A 19,472-nucleotide genomic window follows, 5' to 3' on the forward strand; every position below is an offset into this window, starting at 1 on the left:
AGAGAGATTAAAGCAGATTTTTCCTCTTTTTTTTTGATACTGATTACATCTCAGTATTCCTCTGTCCTCCAGTCAACTTTGCCAACAATTTATTGTGTTAACAGTCAAAAATGCCACGTAGAGGCCATAAATAATGACGTTTTAAGTAAAGTTGTCTGTAGGTTTTCTTTCTTGGTCTTTTGATTGTGGAAAAATATGCTTCACTACTAAAAAGACTTATGCCGGGGGCCACACTGTCTACCTCTACCTGTGTATGAACTGCTGTGGCTGTGCGGTTTCCACACAGACAGCGTGTTTGCTGCAGTGCTGTCTGCCAGCCTGCCATCTTTCCTTATTGAGTTTGCCTTTGATAATGGCCATCAAAAGACAGCTTTGTTAAGGTTAATGCTACAGGGCTTTTAATTTCTCTTTTCTTTTTTTAGAAACTGTAGTGAAATGTGTATAATGTTGCTAGTAGGATGTCAATATGACTATCACAGCTCATTTTCTATTTTTGCTGTGAACTGCACACGTGTCGTGGAAAAAATAGTTGAGATTCTGACTCTCTAGATGTGCGTGAGCTGCATTTGATCGGCTCATGCTGGCTATGTAGCTGATCTAACCTGGACGTTAGAAAAAAAGGTTCCTCAGCACACATGAACTCAGGTAGGCATTGTGTTCCCGGGGTAAGCCAGGGCCTACTCATGTTGTTTCATCTATGAGATATCCTCCTTTTCAGGCTGTTCCTCCATTAATCCCCCCTAATTTGATGACTGCACAAAACAGCATTCCTCTATTTAAGGTATCATGTGAGGAAAAGGTAGTCCTCACTTTAATTAATGGTGGCTCATTGTTTTACTTCCCCAATTGTTTGAGACACGTCACTAAAACCAAATGTGAACCTGGACGTGGCAGTAAAGATAAAGCCAGCAGATCACCAAATTCAGTTGTTAGAACTTATCTTCTAGGAATCAGACATGTCCAGACCAAAGTTCATGGCCATCCCTAAAGAATTGTCACTAACCTGGTTTATAGTATAGTATAGACAAACTGTCAAATGAATTACACTGGCCCTCATACCAGGAAGACAAAAAGGGACATTCAGCCCCATTAGGAATTACAGCACAATGATCAATTGACAGGACTGCAAACCCACAGATAGTGTTCAAACAAAAGCAAAGCAAAGGCGAATCACAGATAATTGTCATTGCTGACTTTATCTTAGCTTTGACAAATTGTATTGTAATAATGTCAGTTATATGGCCTCTTGGGTAGGAAGGTGTGGATTAATTGATGCGTATGTATGACACAGGTGAAACCAACATGATAATGGAAACAATAAAAGCCATTAGGACAGCCAGACTTCATGAAAGCTCATCATTGTGCTGTTTTAATGTCAGCTACATGTAGGTACTGGTGTTCTCTGTTGGTTAGTCTTGCAGAAAGGCCATTTCTATTACATACCACATGCTGTAGTTTGCTGTAATGGCTAATCTCGACCAAAGGGGCCTTTAAACAACAACTGCTGGAGCATTGCCACTTAGGGGTTGCTAGTAGCAACAGGTTGTTCAGTTGAAACAGACAGCTGGTGGCAGAACAAAAGTAGAAAACTCTAAACTAATTAGTGATTATTTACCCTGGATGTAAATTTTCATTAAGAGAAAAAGGGTTTGTGAAACAATATGCATGCTGCCAGCTGTAAACCTTAAACCCAATTTGATTTCACGCCTCATTGCACTTATTTTCTTGGTGCCTTTTGTTTTCTTATGCAACCCATTCATACTGTAGGTATCATAATTAGCTATGCTTTTGTAATAGCTATCACTAATAGGCTGTTTTTTTCCCACCTTCTTTATTCTGTCTTTTAACTTGGCCTCAAATTAAATTCCACAAAACATTAAAAAGGCTGTAAATGTTTTTAATGTGGCTTTCTGAAGGCTGTAGATATCCTTTTATATTGTGTAACACCGACCCTTTATACAAAATTACAGGTTCCTAACAGGAAATTCAATGGTCCTTTGACCTGCTACATTGAAAGGTTAGAGATCAGTGTGAGCTGGAGGGGATTAAGTATTTTTCATGCTTGCAGATCCTGGTTGAGTGTCAATGCATCTTTACATTGGTATTCACTTCAAAATTGCAGCTCTGTTAACGCACAGCACTCCAGGACAACAAGGGCATTTATGAGAGGCTCTCGTCTTAGAAATAGTTGTTTCTATTACAAGCAATAATGGCATTGATCGTCTGGTTTGGACTCTGATTAGAAGTGCTATTGAATGGAGGCTACAAGGCAGCTGCTTAAGAGACTACAGAAGTTATGTGGGTGAATTTATTCTCCCTGTTTCTCCTTTTTTCATCCACAAACACACATATATGTTCACTGCCCTCACACACCAAAGTATACAGATTTTACACACAAACACACCTGAGTGGAATTGACTCAACTAGTATGTTTTTTTGCTTGGCACACACTAACTATACATGAACAAACATACACAAACACACACATCGTCATCACTCTCATCATACTCGATCAGATCTACTGCAGCAATCAGTCAAACGCTGATTAAACTGACTGAGGTTAATGTACTGTACAGTAAAGTCAGGGGGAGAATGAATAGTGTAAAAATTAATGGAAATTGTGGTTCATAAATGTTTCACAGAGTTCAACAGGTGCAATATATGCAGAATGTGATAAAGTATTATATGTCACAACACAGAAAATCAAATGAAGAATTCTTTCATGGTTAATAGAAATTGATGGATTTTTGAGAGATATTTGGTGGTGATTAGGAGGGAAATTGAGATGCAGATGGGGGTAACATTTGGCAGGGTGAGTAAAAGGCCAAGTTCCAGGAGGCTTGGGCCTGTCTGTTCATCATAAAATATTACCCATATTACCCAGCATGTCTAACAGCGGCTGCCCGTGTCCCCCTGACTGCCACCCATGGCTGACTCTGCTGAGAGGGGACGGTTACCGTGGAAATCACAGTTTGAGGAGGAAGAAAGGGGAGAGGAGGTTGCGCCAAAGCAGAGGAGGGAGTGCAATAGTGATAGCCAGGAGCTTGTTGTAGTCAAATTTATATATATTAAATTAAATTTTCATGTCTGTGCTTTTCATTCCCAGGCAGGCTGAAATACAGTTATATTTAACAAACCTCAAGGGAAGATTTTACATTAGAAATAAAGAATAAAGATGAGGGTGTACTTTATGTGTAAAATGCTTTAGAGCAGTGGCATGCACTGTAACGAAGAAATGCACAGAGACACGAATAGAAAAATTGAAAAAAAAAAAAAGCCAGTAAAAAACAACAGTGAGTAAGAGCATAAGAGATCAGAGATAAACAGACTAGCGGCCTTGTGTGGGCGGTCAGAGAACTAGAAGGTTTCTCTTGATGTTTTTGTTTAAGGACACTTTCATGACCTCTGTGTCTCAGAGGAGTTTCCCACCAAAGACCCCTTTGCACTGAAACCATTCAAACACAGGGGTCATCACACCGTTAGTGATGAAACATAAAACATGGCTTCCAGACCGAAGCGCCGTCGTTGCCATAGTGATGAGAGAGCCAGAGCCAGCTGAAAATCCCCTAAAAGAGGAGACGGTAAATAACATCTCATCATGCACGTCTCTGCTGCTGATGCTCTCTGCTCATGCACACCTTTGAGTGTAGATGGATGGATGTAGAAAAATAGGAGTGCTGTTTTAGATGAATGCTGTAATCACTGTGGTCGTGATGATAAAACAGTGATCACTTATTGAAATGTCTGCTTGTTTTTATTTCACATTACAAGTATGCTTTGATCATTCCTGCCCGCTGACACATTGTGTGATTCTGGTCATGCAGATCTGAGACTCGCCAAAGATCTAAATCATCTGTCGGTAGTTTTTTTTTTTTTATGCTCATTGTTAGGGTTAGGGTTTTTATTATTTTTATGACACATCAGCGACAAAATGTATGACTTTTGAAATTTGCGCTAAAACAAATATTTAACGCAAACACACTAGCACTTCATTTGAGGTGAGTCGGCCATGCCCCTAATCAGATTAGTTTTCACTCCGAATGCAATCTTAATTTGCCCCTCAGTCAACATTTATCTTGTGAACACAACAGAGCTCAGAATTCCTTGCTGCTCTTTTGCACATGTAAAGGAATATCAGCTTGGAGTCTTGAGAGGATTACCATGGCAAAGCAAATGGAGCAAAACAGATAAACAAAGTCACAATAAAGAAATGCGCAGGCGGTGAGGGAGGCTCACACACCCAGAGTAACTCAGCCCCGAGCAGTCAGATCGTGTCTGTTGGCGGTGGTGTGCTGACCCGAGTTCGCGGAGAGCTAGAAGCAGGTGAAGCAGGGAAGTAACCCTGTAGATGGCTTTTTGTCTGAGCTCAGTGTGTAATCCTTTTTACACAAAGTACAAAAAGTAAAGGCGCGGAGGCACGCTGTCACAGAAAGATCTTAATTTCACAGAAAAAATACATTCGTGGTAATCAAAATGAAAAATGAGGAAATACAGATGACTACGTACATCTACACAACAGGTCTTCTTGCTCAGTTTATAAATGTAGCTCAACTTAAATTTCCAGATGACTGTTCATATGCATTCAGGATGTAATCCGTATCCCCCACCGGCATGAACTGTCAGTGATGGTGAAAAGTCATGCGTGTACAGAGTAACAATATCATCCATGTCCATTTTCTTCTCTCACTTGGTTTGAATACATTCCTGTGCCTTTAAGTTTCGACTGAATTGACATTGACTTCTTTCCATTGTTGAAGCTCTGTCTTTAAGTGCTTCCTCGCAGCCCAGTTAGCACAACAGTATCAGGTTTGTGACATAAAATTGACTTCTTGGACGGGTCTCGCTTTTAGCACTTACTCATCTAAAAAGGTCATGCAACAAATATCTGATATGTGAATGGAAATAAATGTTTGTGACTGTGAACAAATCTGATATCAAATCATAAATTCTTGGTTAAGTGCATAGCTGAAGAAGCAACAGAAAAAAGTTCAGTAAATATGCTTTTGCTTTCTTCTGGCTCTGGGTCTTGAAAAGTCTGCCACTGACTTATGGTGCATCCTTGTGCTGATTTAATACTCTGATTCTAAAGCATGAGAGGTGCGTGCCAAACTCAATAAAACCCGGGAGACAGGCAATAACAAAACACGGACACTGTGAAAAGAATACATTGCATAAAATGCTGCTATTCGGTGGCCAGTTATTGTTTTTCTGTCTCAACAAATACACATAAGAATACAATCAGTGACATCTGTGACCAGCCAAGACAGATGCAGCGACACAGTTTTAATGGGAAACAGTTCATCCTGGTATGCTGCGGTAATAACGGGATCAAATTTTATGCCTCTGTTTTGCTTCCGCTGCTTCTCTCCTGCATCACTTATCTCTCTCTCTCAGTGTTATCCATCTTCTTCTCCTCTACCTCACCAGAAGAAGTCATTCATCGCTCTGGCAACCTAGCGGTGTTTTCATTATCACCTGCCTGCTCTCCCTCTGTCACCTGGCTAAAGATGAATGTCAGGGTCATCAACGGGAGGGAAAGCCAGGCAAACCACCGCAGTATCACAGCTCTTCATCTTTATGGTGTTTAGTTCAACATCATTGTGTCACTGATAACTTTTTCCATCCCTCCCACTATTCCACTGCATAATAGCTCATCGAACTTGGTTTCTCTTCCTCTGTTTACTCCTCCAGAAAAAAAGACTCTTTGCCAGTCCTCTTGAGCGAACATTGCATCTGTGTTTTGTTGTGCTTTCATTTCAGTTTTGTCTCAGTCAAGTTTTTGTCACTCGTGGTGGGAGTGGGAGACTTGGCATGCGAGACATTGCATACATACACATGCACACAATGGCCTCCTTTCTCTCCTGCTGTCTGCTGCAGGTGCAGTGCAGACTCATGGGAGAGGGCAATGTATTTCCATTTCAAAAAAAGATGGGGATTTGTGTGTGTGTGTGCGTGTGTGTGTGTGTGCATCCAGGTGCAGTCTAAATCAGTACCTGTGAATGTAGCAACTGTTTTTTCTGAAGTTTCTTTGTGATGTTACAGGTCATCATTCAAAGACTAAAGAGGAGATGAGGAGACACAGACCGAGCGAGGGAGTGTGTAAAAGTTTAGGAATGTGTGTGTGACATAGAGAGCGAGAGATTTCACGAAAGAGAAAAAGAGACTAAGGAAAAATAGTGTAAATATTCATGTTTTTTGTTAGATGATTAATTCATGAGTGGCTGACATATTCAGTTATTTATAAACTGCTTGTGTGTCTCTTCTGTTGACAAAAGTGTTGCTCTGTGTTCATGGAGGAAGTACACAATGTAAAATGGAACATGAAACAACCAGCTTGTACTCAAATGATGCCACAGTAAAGGTTAGCTATGACTGAAAAGCAGTTAGGAAACAGAAACCAACTTCTTAATGTGTGTGCACTGTGCGTCACTGCTTTCCAAGCAGCTGCTCTGTGACTTGCTATGTATTCTTATCCATATTTCTCTCCTGACTCCAGATTTTGACCCCAGTCTTGGGCTGATGACTGGCATCGCCCCCATGAATCCCATGATTCCGGGCTTGGGCCTGGTGCCCCCGCCCCTCTCCCAGGATGCACCAGTAGCCAAGGAGATCATCCACTGCAAGAGCTGCACGCTTTTCCCTCCCAACCCCAGTAAGTCTCTCAGTAGTTATCACTGCTGTTGTAACAGATATAAGCATCGCAGAAGCACTGCAAGCTGACCCATCTTCAGAGAGCCTGGAGCATGTTTTATTTATCGCTGCAGTAGTGTGCATTATCTATGACTTTTCTTTGTCCTCGTCCTCACTCTTTTGGTTCCGAATAGACACCTATGCACCACTCAGCCAGATATTATGTGAAAACAAGAAAGAGGGGAGTATTCTTCCTTAATGTCAGCATTGATACCGCTTAGAACCTCTGCCCAGCAGAGCGTAGCTGATTTGCATTCATGTTTCATCAGGAAGGAAGGAAGGAAGGACGGAGGAAAGAAAGGGAGAGGAGGAATTAGAGGAGGTGTTTGGGTGTGCGTATGCATGCGGGCGTGCACGTTTGTGGTGTCTGTGAATGTATAATTGGAAGAGTGACCTCTGTGAGCACATAAGACAGTGCTGCTGTCTTTAATATGCCAGGCCACAGAGGTGATGGACCCTGTCCTCCTCTTAGCTCAACTCACTCTTATCGCTGCATCTTTTCTTAATCCCTCTTCACCTACTGTACTATAACGATACATAGTTCTCCTGCATTCTCTTCTTCACTCCTTCGTTATCAAATACTGCATCTCCTCTCCTCCCACCTCGTGTTTGAGGGGTCAGATCCACTTAATTACCTGATCACCTCTGAGCCCTCCAGCTACTAGTAACAGTTCAAAAGGTCTCTGTCAAGCTCTGGCCGATACATATGCATATGTGCTAACTCACAGTCACTCTTGTACAGGCACACACACACACACACACATATATATATATATATAGACATTTTTATTTTGAAGTATTTGTGGATCAAGATCAGAGATGAAAAAAGAGAGAGAGAGCAAAAAGTGCCTGTTCTCATGAGTGTATTATTAAATTGTCTCTTAATTATAGCTACATTGCTGTCCTCTGTGTGCCTCTATAGGTGACCTGCGGTAATTGGCTTAATCTTTTCATTGTGCTCCGAAGGAATAAAGAGAGAATTTTTCTTCATACTGAAAAGCAAACAAGCTCTACGCCCGAACCAGGGGCCAATGTTGGCAGCACGTGTTGACCATTCTTAACAGTAGGTCACGAAAAGTTAAACAGCCAACATTATATAAAACTGAGCAGCAGAGGAATGGAATAGTGAACACCATTCCTGTATGAGTGGTGGTTCTGCAATGGCTCCCAAAGGGGCTATTGCCTGTGACAACAAGTCCAGTCCCCCATATAACCTCTATAAAATGCTACTGAAATGTATGCCAAGAGGCAGGGCAAATGTATTATTTCATATTTCAATGATTTTGCCCCTGCATAGCATCTAAATAGGATTATATACTGTGAGATACTTCACTCTACCATTTATACAGAGGTGAGACCTTTAATAGCTCTGGTTGTATAAGGCCATTTATGGGTAATGTTGTGCAAAGGCACTATCAGGATTTCTTGATGACAATATGGGAGTTATAGTATTTTGCAACATGATTAGCCATAAACAGACACTCCTCTCTGTTATTATCTATTCAGCAACTTAACTTCTTTCGATATGATATTAATGCTTTCCAAATATGTCCTTTTATAGAAAAGATACAGTTCACGTCTGGAAATCTTCCAATATACAGTGGGGCAAAAAAGTATTTAGTCAGCCACCAATTGTGCAAGTTCTCCCACTTAAAAAGATGAGAGAGGCCTGTAATTTTCATCATAGGTATACCTCAACTATGAGAGACAAAATGAGAAAAAAAAAATCCAGAAAATCACATTGTCTGATTTTTAAAGAATTTATTTGCAAATTATGGTGGAAAATAAGTATTTGGTCAATAACAAAAGTTCATCTCAATACTTTGTTATATACCCTTTGTTGGCAATGACAGAGGTCAAACGTTTTCTGTAAGTCTTCACAAGGTTTTCACACACTGTTGCTGGCATTTTGGCCCATTCCTCCATGCAGATCTCCTCTAGAGCAGTGATGTTTTGGGGCTGTCGCTGGGCAACACGGACTTTCAACTCCCTCCAGAGATTTTCTATGGAGTTGAGATCTGGAGACTGGCTAGGCCACTCCAGGACCTTGAAATGCTTCTTACGAAGCCACTCCTTCGTTGGCTGGGCGGTGTGTTTGGGATCATTGTCATGCTGAAAGATCCAGCCATGTTTCATCTTCAATGCCCTTGCTGATGGAAGGAGGTTTTCACTCAAAATCTCACGATACATGGCCCCATTCATTCTTTCCTTTACACGGATCAGTCATCCTGGTCCCTTTGCAGAAAAACAGCCCCAAAGCATGATGTTTCCACCCCCATGCTTCACAGTAGGTATGGTGTTCTTTGGATGCAACTCAGCATTCTTTCTCCTCTAAACACGACAAGTTGAGTTTTTACCAAAAAGTTCTATTTTGGTTTCATCTGACCATATGACATTCTCCCAATCCTCTTCTGCTTCCAAATGCTCTCTAGCAAACTTCAGACGGGCCTGGACGTGTACTGGCTTAAGCAGGGGGACACGTCTGGCACTGCAGGATTTGAGTCCCTGGCGGCGTAGTGTGTTACTGATGGTAGCCTTTGTTACTTTGGTCCCAGCTCTCTGCAGGTCATTCACTAGGTCCCCCCGTGTGGTTCTGGGATTTTTGCTCACCGTTCTTGTGATCATTTTGACCCCACGGGGTGAGATCTTGCGTGGAGCCCCAGATTGAGGGAGATTATCAGTGGTCTTGTATGTCTTCCATTTTCTAATAATTGCTCCCACAGTTGATTTCTTCACACCAAGCTGCTTACCTATTGCAGATTCAGTCTTCCCAGCCTGGTGCAGGTCTACAATTTTGTTTCTGGTGTCCTTTGACAGCTCTTTGGTCTTGGCCATACTGGAGTTTGGAGTGTGACTGTTTGAGGTTGTAGATAGGTGTCTTTTATACTGATAACGAGTTCAAACAAGTGCCATTAATACAGGTAACGAGTGGAGGACAGAGGAGCCCCTTAAAGAAGAAGTTACAGGTCTGTGAGAGCCAGAAATCTTGCTTGTTTGTAGGTGACCAAATACTTATTTTACCGAGGAATTTACCAATTAATTCATAAAAAATCCTACAATGTGATTTCCTGGGTTCTTTCCCCCCATTCTGTCTCTCATAGTTGAAGTGTACCTATGATGAAAATTACAGGCCTCTCTCATCTTTTTAAGTGGGAGAACTTGCACAATTGGTGGCTAACTAAATACTTTTTTGACCCTAACCCTAATCCTAACCCACTGTACATAAGAAAATCTTACAAAGCAGTTCAGGACTTATTATAAATCAAATTCACAGAGTCAGACATCTAATCTTCATCCTACAGGGGTTATTATGAAATTCTCTTTCTCATATGACTGAAATTGTATCTTGCCTTAAATCCTACAGAACATAATTTAAATGGAGAGATAGTCTGCTCATTTTCAGGTTCATATTTGTGTTTTGGGGGTCCTAAAGGAATACGTTTTTATGTTCTAGTGTTCAAAAAACACAACAGTGCATACAGCTCTTTTCAGACACTCCACACACTCTGTTGTAGTTCCCATCTCTTTAAAGATATCCTCTATATCTAGCATTAGCCATATAGCAATAGCGGTTCCTCAGATCCTCAGACTGCTGAAGGGCTGAAGGAGGTCACATGTTTAATAGATCCCTGCATCTAACATCACAAGCGGAGCCCCATCTAAATGGAACTTTCTCAAACACATTACTGAAAGATGCAGCAGAAGAAACACACCAGGGACACATATTTATGTTGAAAACACATTTGCATTTTGCATAATATGTCCCCTTTAATCTGTGCTTTACAATCTCATGTCTTATATTTATATGATCTTATGTATTACTCAGGTCATGAAGAAGCCCCCTTTACATTTTTATTTGATTTTAACCTGTGCAAATAAAGAAAACTATGGTTTCTCAATGAAATTTTCATTGTTTTATCAAGAAATAAGAATATTGAGCGATAAACAGCAAAAGTGAAGAGAAAACAAAACAGCATGGTCTGTGCTCACACCTTTTCTTCAAACTTCACATTCTGTAAATAATTAAACGTGATCGCAGTGTTCGCTCCCTCTGGGAGGAACTTTCTCCCCTCTGTCTGGGGGATTTTTTTTCAAGGCAGCCTCACGTCAGATGGAGAGCACATCAATTTCAACCTAGACCACTAGTGAGAGCTCCTCACTACAACCAGTGTGGGAGTCTGCCTTTGATACCAAGTGTCTTTGAGTTCAGTATTCACCCTTAGCAAAAAGCATCACTCTCATGGTTTCAAGCAGAAAGAAAAATGTATCACATGCTATGAATTAATTAATAAATATATCCCCCCCGCACCTTTAGACCTTTACATGAGCTACACCAGTGATCAGAGACGAGCGCATGGATGAAAAGCAGTGCACCTAATACAGAGTTCATTCTTATCCTGAGGCTGAATCATGAGTCGGGCTGTTAAGTGCTCAACATTACACCACAAAAACCTGTCATAAACACTGACTGCCTGAACTAGGTTCACATCCTTTCCCAGTGTGAGCGCTTTCCCATTTTCTTACCATTTTGTCTTTATGCAGGCTCAGAATTGCTCTTACATCCTTAAGAACACTGTCACTAAAAGACAGGCATTCTTGAAGTCAAACCTTTCCATCACTCTGTGAGCCTTTTTTGTGAATATGACAAAAGGTGTAAAGTAAACAGCCCAGAGATTAAGCGAGATTTTTTGAAATAATCATGGCAGGGATTCAGATGCAGCTCAGTGCACGGAGAAGGCACATACACTGCTAAAGTTAAGGACTCCATCTCCTACTGGCCGCTCACACACAAAATTTAAGCACTCATGCTACTTGTAAAGCACTTTCGATAAAAGCATCCACCCAGCGGTGTGTTAAGATATAATGTCTTGCACCCATTAAGCTGCTTGAACGAAATCTCTCACAACCCTTCGCCCATCTTCTCGACGGTATCTTCACACATCTTCCTGATATTTTCTGCCACAATTTCATTCTCCCTCACCTTTCTCTCATACCATTTGTCTCCTATTACTCATTTTTCTAGCTTTTATGTCATCTTTTAAGGCAAATGCCATAGACAAGAATGGGTCAAAAACTTAGCCTTCAGAGGGAGCCAATTTACCCCCAACATGAAAGAGAAGCGCTTTTCTTTCACTTTGAAAGATGCAGCTGTTGCCTTACACAATAGACCAGGAGGGTGTCAAAACTGTCCTTTGAAACCAATTAGAAGATATTCCTCAGTAGCAAACAGTTTTTTCAAGAAGAGAATAAAAGGAAAAATGGCATTGAAATCACAGCATTTCAGGCAAGGAATTTAACTCGTCAATTTATTTGAACAGATGGGAAGACATTCACCCAGAACCAAACAGAGCTGTTGTGGAGATTCTTTGCCTCACTGGAAGGGTTTCCGCTTTCACTGAAGCCTCCGCAGTTCTTCTGAGGGGCTCACAGTGTGATACAGCTCCGCCACAGGGGACCATGCAGGGGGTCACAATAGCAGCTCACATGCATCTTTCTTTAAATAGGGTGTTTGTATGTGTTGTGTGTGTGTGTGTGTGAGGGAACAAAAAAATAAGGAGAAAATGGAAAACGAGGACAGAAATATTGGTTTCAACAGAGAGTGTTTTTCATGTGGTGTGTGTGAAGTCAGAGCATGCTTCTGAGTCAGGGCTCTGTTGCCGAAGGTATCAGTTACATGTCCAGCAGGCGATAGCAGCATGTGTGTGTGACGGGGATAGAGGGCAGCGGGTTGCATATGGTGACTATCACAGGAAGCACGACCCCCAGCTACTCCACCTTGGACATTTCATGCAGCTTCCTCCTTATTGACCTTTAACTGAACAGCACTGAAACTCAGTATCTGTCTCTCTGCATCAGCTTTTGTTCCTATCTGCATCTTTATCTTTACGCTTCTTCTACATCTTTTACTTTCATTATTTTATTTGTCATTGAATTTGCGTATTTTTTATGAATAACTCCTTAAGATATGGCATCTTGTTTGCGAAGGGTTCCTCAACGGCAGCAATACAATATAATCACAATTAGACGAAAAATTAAACAAAATATATAAAAAATCAACTATATGTAAAAAAGCCTATGATAAGCCTTTGGTTATTATGCCTTATAAATGACTATTGATGATTAATGTTACATTTTCTGTCATTTGACTTCTTGATTAATCATAAACAATTAGACTGCAATACATGATGTGTGTTGAGAGTTATGACATTTAATAAATGTGTAGCCTTATTGTCCTCTGATGGCTTTCTTCTTTTCTCAAAACAGAAAGCCGTAAGATTTGATTTGATTTGATTTTCAACTTTGTCTCTGTCTTCTTCTGTCTCTGTCTCTTATTCCACGACTCCCATACTCACAGGCACAAACCCATTTTTGCCAGTAATTCCTTTAATGCTGAAGACCTACATTTCATTTGCTGCTTCAGGGAATTGCTCTATGAGAGTCTTTAATGGTCATCTCTTCCTTTAGCTCTTCTTTTTCGAACACTTTTTTCATTGATGTCAGGCTTGTCTGTCTGTAATTACCCTCAAGTAAAAGACCAAAGATGCCCTTCAGAACCCTCCTGTCTACGTGCTTACATTTCTAAAAAGTCCCTAGTATGGATTTCATCCTCCTTTCAAAGCCAAACATTTGGTAATGCAGTCACATCTCAAGTGTGTCTGGAAAAAAATGTTTTTTTTTAAAAGCAGGCTTTTATGAAGCAAAGATATCAGCTAAATGTCAGATTGTTGCTTTGTTGTCCTTTTATATTGTCCTCCTCGCTCATCAGCCGAACTCTGTCAGAAATTGTAATTTAATGCTGAATTGTCCAATGAACCGCAGAATGTTTTCGCTGACTGCAAAGTAACGGCAGAGAAACTATCACCTTGGTGCTGTCCTAGAGATGGTGTGTGTGTGTGTCAGTGTGTCTGTGTGTCTGTGTGTGTTTTCTGGCTTTGGTTATGCCAGTGAGTGAGAGCAGCCGCGAGTATGTGCATGTTCCAGTTTTAACGCCATCATCATCGCGAAGGTCAAGGGATGAAGGCATTTGGGCCATGTGCCAGAGCAAGCTGTGACATGAGGAGGACAAAGCCATAAAGTACCTTTGATGTGTTTTACAATAACTTTGCTACAGGCTCTCCAGCAGTAAAGCTACAGGAGTGGATAATGGCTCCTCTTGGGCCCATAATTTAAAATTTCATGTCCAGCCTTTTGAGCATTGAAGGAAAAATACACAGATTTCCTTCTAATTTAGAAGATGATTGATGGAAAGTTGTATGATTTAGGCCACAGCTTTACAGCCAGGGGAAAGGGATTTCAGCTGCTTAAAATGTACATGAGTGAGTCCTACATTTCAGTGCTGCTTGAGGCACTTTTCACATAACTTCTGAGCCCAATTTCTGTGTCTGTCAGTCAGCAAATGTTACTGTACATTTATAAATTCTGCTGCGATAATAGGACAGTATTGTCAGTTTTATTTTTTTGTCAAAAACATATGGGTGCAATCCATTGAGGGGCATTTTGAAGTTCAGTTCTCTTGACCTGGCTGTAATAATGACAATAACGACACTATAATGTACACCAATGTGCAATATATTAATTGAGAACAACCTCACTCTGTGCAATATATTTATTCATCTTTTTACCCCACTTCACAATGTGCAGTACTTTCTAATATCTCCCCCTTCTTTTGTTCTTTTATATTCCCCTATTTTTATTATATTATACTGTTTGTATTTTTGTACTTCCTCTGTCTTAACTGTACACATCCTTTATTTATATCTCCTCCTTCTTTATATTTTTTAAATCCATTTTAATGGTATATACTGTGGGTCCAAAAGTTTCAGACCACCTTGAAAATATCTCTAATATTTTTATGTATATCTTGATTTCACCAACTTAACTCCTTTGTACAAAGGGAGAAGTAGATCATTTGAACGCATGGTTCAATAGAAAGGATACAACTCAACAAAATCTAACTTTTGTACAAAGCAGTTAAGCTGTTCAATACCACAAATTCGCTTAAATCAGGTTGCTAGAAATAATGCGGAATCTTAAATATTTTTCTTCTTCATTTTACATCTTATTATGTCTTGTGTCTTTAAATGTGTCAGATTATTTCCAGGTTTCTTCAAAAATATTAGAGATTTTCAGTGTCAGACTTTTGGACGCCACTGTATTTATTCACTTTGGACCAGTTTCCTTTGGACCAATATTTAACAGTTATTACAGTTATATTTTGAGCTCACGTTAGATCGACATCTGCACTTATTGAGAGTTACACTGAGATAACAGCCCTGCAAATAATGCTGTCTTCGTGAAGGGTTTAATGTTTTGTCGACATGGTTTTGTAGTTTTTGAGGTAGCAGTTTGTGCTGCTGCTGAATTGTGGTGATTGAACGGTATTTCCAATATTCTGTCCATCACATTTATTACAGTGACCAGTGACCATAAAGTTGAATCATCACCTCTGTAAAAATTAGAGCATTCCTCAAGGGAGGATTTATTGCAAAACTGTTGTAATGGACGACTTTAGTTATTAGTTTATTTAGGTGCACCTAGTAAACTGGTCACTGAATATAAAAAGACTCTCCTATTCTTGTCCAAATGAGGGGGAAAAAATACTTATACATACATATGTCTTACCCTTTGTTGTGGTGAGTTTCATATTCGCCCTGACTTATTACAGATGAACCAAGAGCTGAAAGCTTGAAGTCAAATGTATTGATAGATGACTTTTGGTGATGTCACCCTGCATCATCAGCACTACATGGACTCAGATCAAATACTTGTGACTGTTAGCAAGTTGTGAACACCCTTACTGAGCTTCATTTGTAAATGGAAAACGTATTGTGTTAAAGAACCATAACTTAGATATACAGCGCTCCAGGCAAAAGACAGAACATGTTCAGCCTCAAAGCCCAGACTTCACCCAACCACTCTTTGAATTTAATGTTCAAACAAAAAACAAACAGAAAAAAATGCCTCTCTGCAAACCATAGTAACACATCAAAACCCAGATGGTATAGCATTCATCAATTTCCCCGTGTCCTCTGTGCAGATTTAACCAGTCGCTCATATCATCCATGGAAATCCTGACCTCACTGAGATTAGATCAGTTAACATTTATCTTTGTTCAGTAAGTAATGTCCTTCATGCTTCGGACCGTGGACATGAAAGGATAAACTCCTCTCTGGCCAGAAGGATTTGATTTTCATGCTAGGGATGGCGTGACGCGATTATCTTTGTAATATAAAAATGATTCAAGCATATTGTTCCATGTTATCGCTTATCATTCTACATTTGCATCACTGTTTGGTCATAGAGAAATCTTCCCAGTTCTGCATTTCGCATCATTGATGATATGAGAGAGTCTGGCTCTTCTGAGACCATTAAATCCAGACTTAAATCTTTTCTCCTTAACTTTCAGTGAATTGCTTGTATTTTGGTAACTTCAGGCTTTGTAACTGTAAGCAGACGAGCTCAGCTTTCTCCTGGAAGATGCTTGACATCCTCCCGGTCCATATTCCTCATGTTTTGCAGTCTATTTATATCATTGTCATGCTGATTGTCCATACTGTAAATTTACTATACTGGTCTATTCAGTACACACAGCATCTATTCCATGTCTGTCCATCCTGGAAGAGGAAGAGGAAGAGGTTTCTTTCATGTTTTCCCTGTTAAAGAGTGGTCTAAGGATAGAGAGTGCCATATGCTGTTGCTCCTGGAGGCAAATTTGTGCTTTCTGATAGTGGGCTGTGTAAATAAAACTGACTTTACTTTCTCAGGTAACCTTTTAGTATGATTTTATTGGTTTCTCACAGCAGATTCCCATGCCTCCAAGCATGTCATTATAAGGTGGGAAAAGATGTGGAACTAAATTAGCAGTGCAAATGTCAAGCAGAAACACTTTCAGACGTTGACTGCTGCTGTATTCAGTTGGTTTCTCCTGTAATATTTTCCACAGCATCGAGTTTTCATTTGTATAATGGGGCTTAAATGTAAAGTAATTTTTGAAGCACTCAGCCACTGCATGCATTTAATGGCCATGTTCCTGTGTTAAATCATGTACACACGTCTTTGACTGACTGTCGTATATGTTTTCACAAGGTTTTTGGGGGGCTTATTTACTCTTTAACCCAGCTATTTCAAGATTTATATTTGAACCCAGAAAAGTTTGAGTGTTAACAGTGAAAGCAGTTGACGTAACTTGTGTATGAACAGTGGAAGTTGTCGGAGTTAGAAGAGTGGAAGAAGTTTTTGTTTGTTGCTGACGTTAGACCTGAAATGGTTTGAAGTGTCAAAGTGTAAGCATTGAAAGGAGAAAGTCGCAGAGAAATACTAGAATTAGGTTTATAATTTTTTTCTGTCAATAGACACTTACGGAGATAACAGGAATCCTATCGTTGACCTATTTTGCAGGATTTTGACTTTAAATCACGTGTAACAGGATGCTACACGTCTTTGACAGTGCCAAGCTGACCAAGATTGTGGTTAAATGAATTAATGGAAAGCAAAATAGAAAACATGTCAAAACTTTTAGCAGATCCCTAAAGGCCTACAGTCAATCCCATATTAGATATAGGCAAAGGAGAAAATAATTGACTTCCTGGTAAGCAATGCAATGCAAATCCAGCCCACACAGCTAGACTGAAAATGGAAAGCAGACTGAATCCATATGGCTTCACCCAATATAACCCTGAAGTGTTCTGACGCACTGACGATCATGAATTGAAATGGTTGTTCAGTGTTGATGTGTTTAGGTTGACTATAATCTGTTTTTCTGTATAATCTGTGTTTTTGGTGGATTTCCTGAATGAATGCTGTTGAGGGTTGGGGCTACAATCCTACCTTCAATTGAATACATTTGTGTTCTCTCTTCTCCATGTTTGACAGATCTTCCGCCTCCTGCCACGAGAGAACGACCTCCAGGGTGTAAGACGGTATTTGTCGGCGGCCTGCCCGAGAACGCCACGGAGCAGCTCATCGTGGAGGTCTTTGGACAGTGTGGAGATATTGCTGCCATCAGAAAGAGCAAGAAAAACTTCTGCCATATCCGCTTTTCTGAGGAGCTCACTGTGGACAAGGCTCTCCTCCTCTCTGGTAAGGTATCTTCACTCTAAAACCAGCGCAGACTGTTTTTCCTCATGTACCCATGTAATATATTCCATCCTGTGTGGCATTTGATTTTGTCTTTTTATTAGAGAAGGAACACATCATGTCAGGTAAGTCATCTGTCTTACATATAGGTTCTTGTTTTTATGCCAAATCCTCACTGCTGTTCAATGAAAACCCCAACAAACCCTCAACCTTGTCTTTAGGTATGTATTGGTTTACATTGGGCTTAAAGGTCAGAGGATAACGGCTTTCTTTCTTACTCGCCTGGACAGTATTGAATCCGTAGAGCCCGCTTGCATTGTCAGTCCACTGCTATCAGTTCTCCCGGCCCTCTCTCAGTAGCACCTCAGGTGGGGGAAGAATGATGAGCTGTTAACCTTTACTCCGATGGAAATGAAAGGGCTGATATCTATCATTCAGCACTACAATTCTCCAGCCTCACACATTCACATGGGACCATTTGACAGATGGATAAATAGATAGGGGGGGTGGATAGACAGATAGGTGGAAAGTTCTCTGCAATCCCTGCGATAGATAGATAGATAGATAGATAGATAGATAGATAGATAGATAGATAGATAGATAGATAGATAGATAGATAGATAGATAGATAGATAGATAGATGAAGCACTCGCACCAGTTTATAGGACTCAAGTTACCAGATAACCAGGTGACCAGATCTATTAATCTAAGAGTATATTAATTAATCTAATCTGATATCGGTGTGTATATAACACATCTAAGGTAAATGTTAGACAGCATCTCAACAGGCTAATAATTTCTCTATTGATGAGTTATTGGCTTACCTCTATACACCTTCACTCATAAGTTACTCTTACTGGCTCACACCACTGGACAAATTAATTTGCTCACATTTAAAATCCTTCGGCCAATAAGATGCTGCTTTAACTGCTCCTCTAGAAGAAGAGGTCTCTCTTCATCATGTGGCACCAGCTTATGTTTTTTTTTTTATCTCCATCCAGCAGCTTCTCCTGCACAGATGCCTTAAATCTCTCTATGTGAATTGCTGGCCATATATTCCCTCTTCACAAAGCTCATTTAAAACACCAGGCACTGCAATAATATCCTCTGCATTATTTAATGTGTGTGTGTGTGGGCGTATGTCTGTGAGTGATTTCATCTACCTCCTCCCCACAGTAAGAGAGGAGCTTTAAGTCCATATATTAGCCACATGACGGACCTGTGTAGCTTTCTCATAAACACTACTTTTCGAACCGTGGCCTCCTCTCCCATAAAACCCACATACACACACATCCCCACACAGATACACACTACAGCTGCCCCGGCACACTGAAGTCTCCCTTTATGAAATATTGAAGCAAACCGAGAGCCTTGAGCAGGGAGAGCAGACTCGACAAAAACAATCCAAAACTCACACTCATGTCGTTCCTCTGCTCACACTGATATCTACCTTTATCTCCTTTTTTCCTCTGATCAAAGTGGGCATTCATATATATATATCTGGAGGCAATGCTGGCCCAGGACTTTCTGAGTTTGCCTCCTGGTTTTGAAGAGCATGCTGTACTGTAAACACTCAGGCCTCTCACAGATCATTCAGACCAATCAATTAACAAAATGAGTGTGATTGCACTTCACACCCCCACACAGGCGGTAGAATGAGCTTTGAGTGTCAGGTGGCAGGCAGTGGGGTGATCCAGGGCTATCAC

General features: G+C 40.5%; 1 protein-coding gene across 1 annotated transcript in view; it reads left to right on the forward strand.

Annotated features, from left to right (window-relative positions):
- LOC139207095 (ecto-NOX disulfide-thiol exchanger 2-like) overlaps positions 1-19,472 on the forward strand; it is a 66,759-nt gene that overhangs the window by 7,399 nt on the left and 39,888 nt on the right. Inside the window, exons 2-3 of the mRNA XM_070836729.1 lie at positions 6,497-6,652; positions 17,563-17,769. Coding sequence (XP_070692830.1) covers positions 6,497-6,652; positions 17,563-17,769 — 363 coding nt within the window. The remainder of the gene's footprint in view (positions 1-6,496; positions 6,653-17,562; positions 17,770-19,472) is intronic.

The sequence above is a fragment of the Pempheris klunzingeri genome, chromosome 9, assembly GCF_042242105.1.
Source record: "Pempheris klunzingeri isolate RE-2024b chromosome 9, fPemKlu1.hap1, whole genome shotgun sequence".
NCBI lineage: Eukaryota > Metazoa > Chordata > Actinopteri > Acropomatiformes > Pempheridae > Pempheris > Pempheris klunzingeri.